Raw genomic sequence first — 1,213 nt, 5'->3', positions numbered from 1 at the left:
ACACAAGGGGCTTGGAGCAACCTGCACTAGTGGAAGGGGGTTGGAGCTGGATGATCTTAAGGTCTCTTCCAACCCAGACCATTCTACAATAGGATTTTGGGCTGCCTCAGAGCAAGGTGTTACCAATCCCAGCACCATCCCTGAGGATGCCCACACTCACACTGCACCGTCAGGTAGGCAGAGGCTGATGGCGAGCGGCCCAGGCTGTTACTGGGGATACAGGTGTATTTTCCAGAATCCTCTGGCTTGACACGGAAAATGATCAGCGTCCCATCGATCAGGATCCGCACCCTCAGCTTCAGGTCGCTGCGAGAGAAGAGGAGAGGAGGAGGACCATGTGGAGACCATGAGCCAGGAGCGAGAGGATGGGGACACACCAGGCAGCCAGCTCCAACTCACTTCTTGAAGTAGACGTTCTCCTCCTCCCAGTACCACAGGTAGGTGAGGTTCCCGGGGTACGCCTCGGCTTGGCAGGTGAAGAGCGCATCCTGGGAGATGTTGACCGTGATGTTCTCCGGAGGGGAAACAATAAATGGAGGTCCTGGAAGCAGGGAGAGAAAGTGTCACCCTCACCAGCACTTGTGTCCCTGCAGAGGCTGCCCAGGCTCGGCTCCATCCCAGCATCGTTGGCTGGGAGCTGCTCTGAGATCATGGAGCGCAGGGGTTCATCTCCAGGCTTTCCCCTAATGCCAGAGAGGGACACTTCATCAGGACAATGTAGTGACAGGACAAGGGGAAGTGCAGGTTGGATCTAAGGAAGAAGCTCTTCCCTGTGAGGGTGCTGAGGCGCTGGCACAGGGTGCCCAGAGGAGCTGTGGCTGCCCCATCCCTGGCAGTGTTCAAGGCCAGGTTGGACACAGGGGCTTGGAGCAACCTGCTCTAGTGGAAGGTGTCCCTGCCTGTGGCAGGGGGTTGGAGCTGGATGAGCTTTAAGGTCCTTTCCAACCCAACCCATTCTAGGATTCTATAATCTCTACAGCTTTAGGGAGGAGGCCCTGCACCCACGGCACACGGCTCTGCTTCTCCCAGGCCACATGAGCTCATGGTGCCCTTTAAACTGAGCACTTGCACATCACCCACAGGAAAAAGCCAGGGGGATGCACAGCTCAGCACCACGGCTAAAGCAGAGCAGAGGACAGCCCGTGCTCCTCTCTCTGCTGGTAGCTGTTGACCTAATTAAAGATTTATTTAATCAAAGAGGGAGCAGGAGGGC

At 56.5% G+C, this 1,213-nt stretch overlaps 1 protein-coding gene across 1 annotated transcript in view; it reads right to left on the bottom strand.

Moving 5' to 3' along the window:
• LOC104413558 (protein turtle homolog B-like) overlaps positions 1-1,213 on the bottom strand; it is a gene marked incomplete at both ends in the record, with an annotated part of 17,422 nt that overhangs the window by 14,540 nt on the left and 1,669 nt on the right. Inside the window, 2 exon segments of the mRNA XM_010024590.1 lie at positions 161-306; positions 400-541. Of these exon segments, the coding sequence (XP_010022892.1) occupies positions 161-306; positions 400-541 (288 nt within the window).

Source organism: Nestor notabilis, unplaced genomic scaffold, assembly GCF_000696875.1.
Source record: "Nestor notabilis isolate BGI_N333 unplaced genomic scaffold, ASM69687v1 scaffold24100, whole genome shotgun sequence".
NCBI lineage: Eukaryota > Metazoa > Chordata > Aves > Psittaciformes > Psittacidae > Nestor > Nestor notabilis.
Note: the sequence above shows the minus strand (reverse complement) of the source record. Positions and strands in the feature narration are given on the sequence as shown.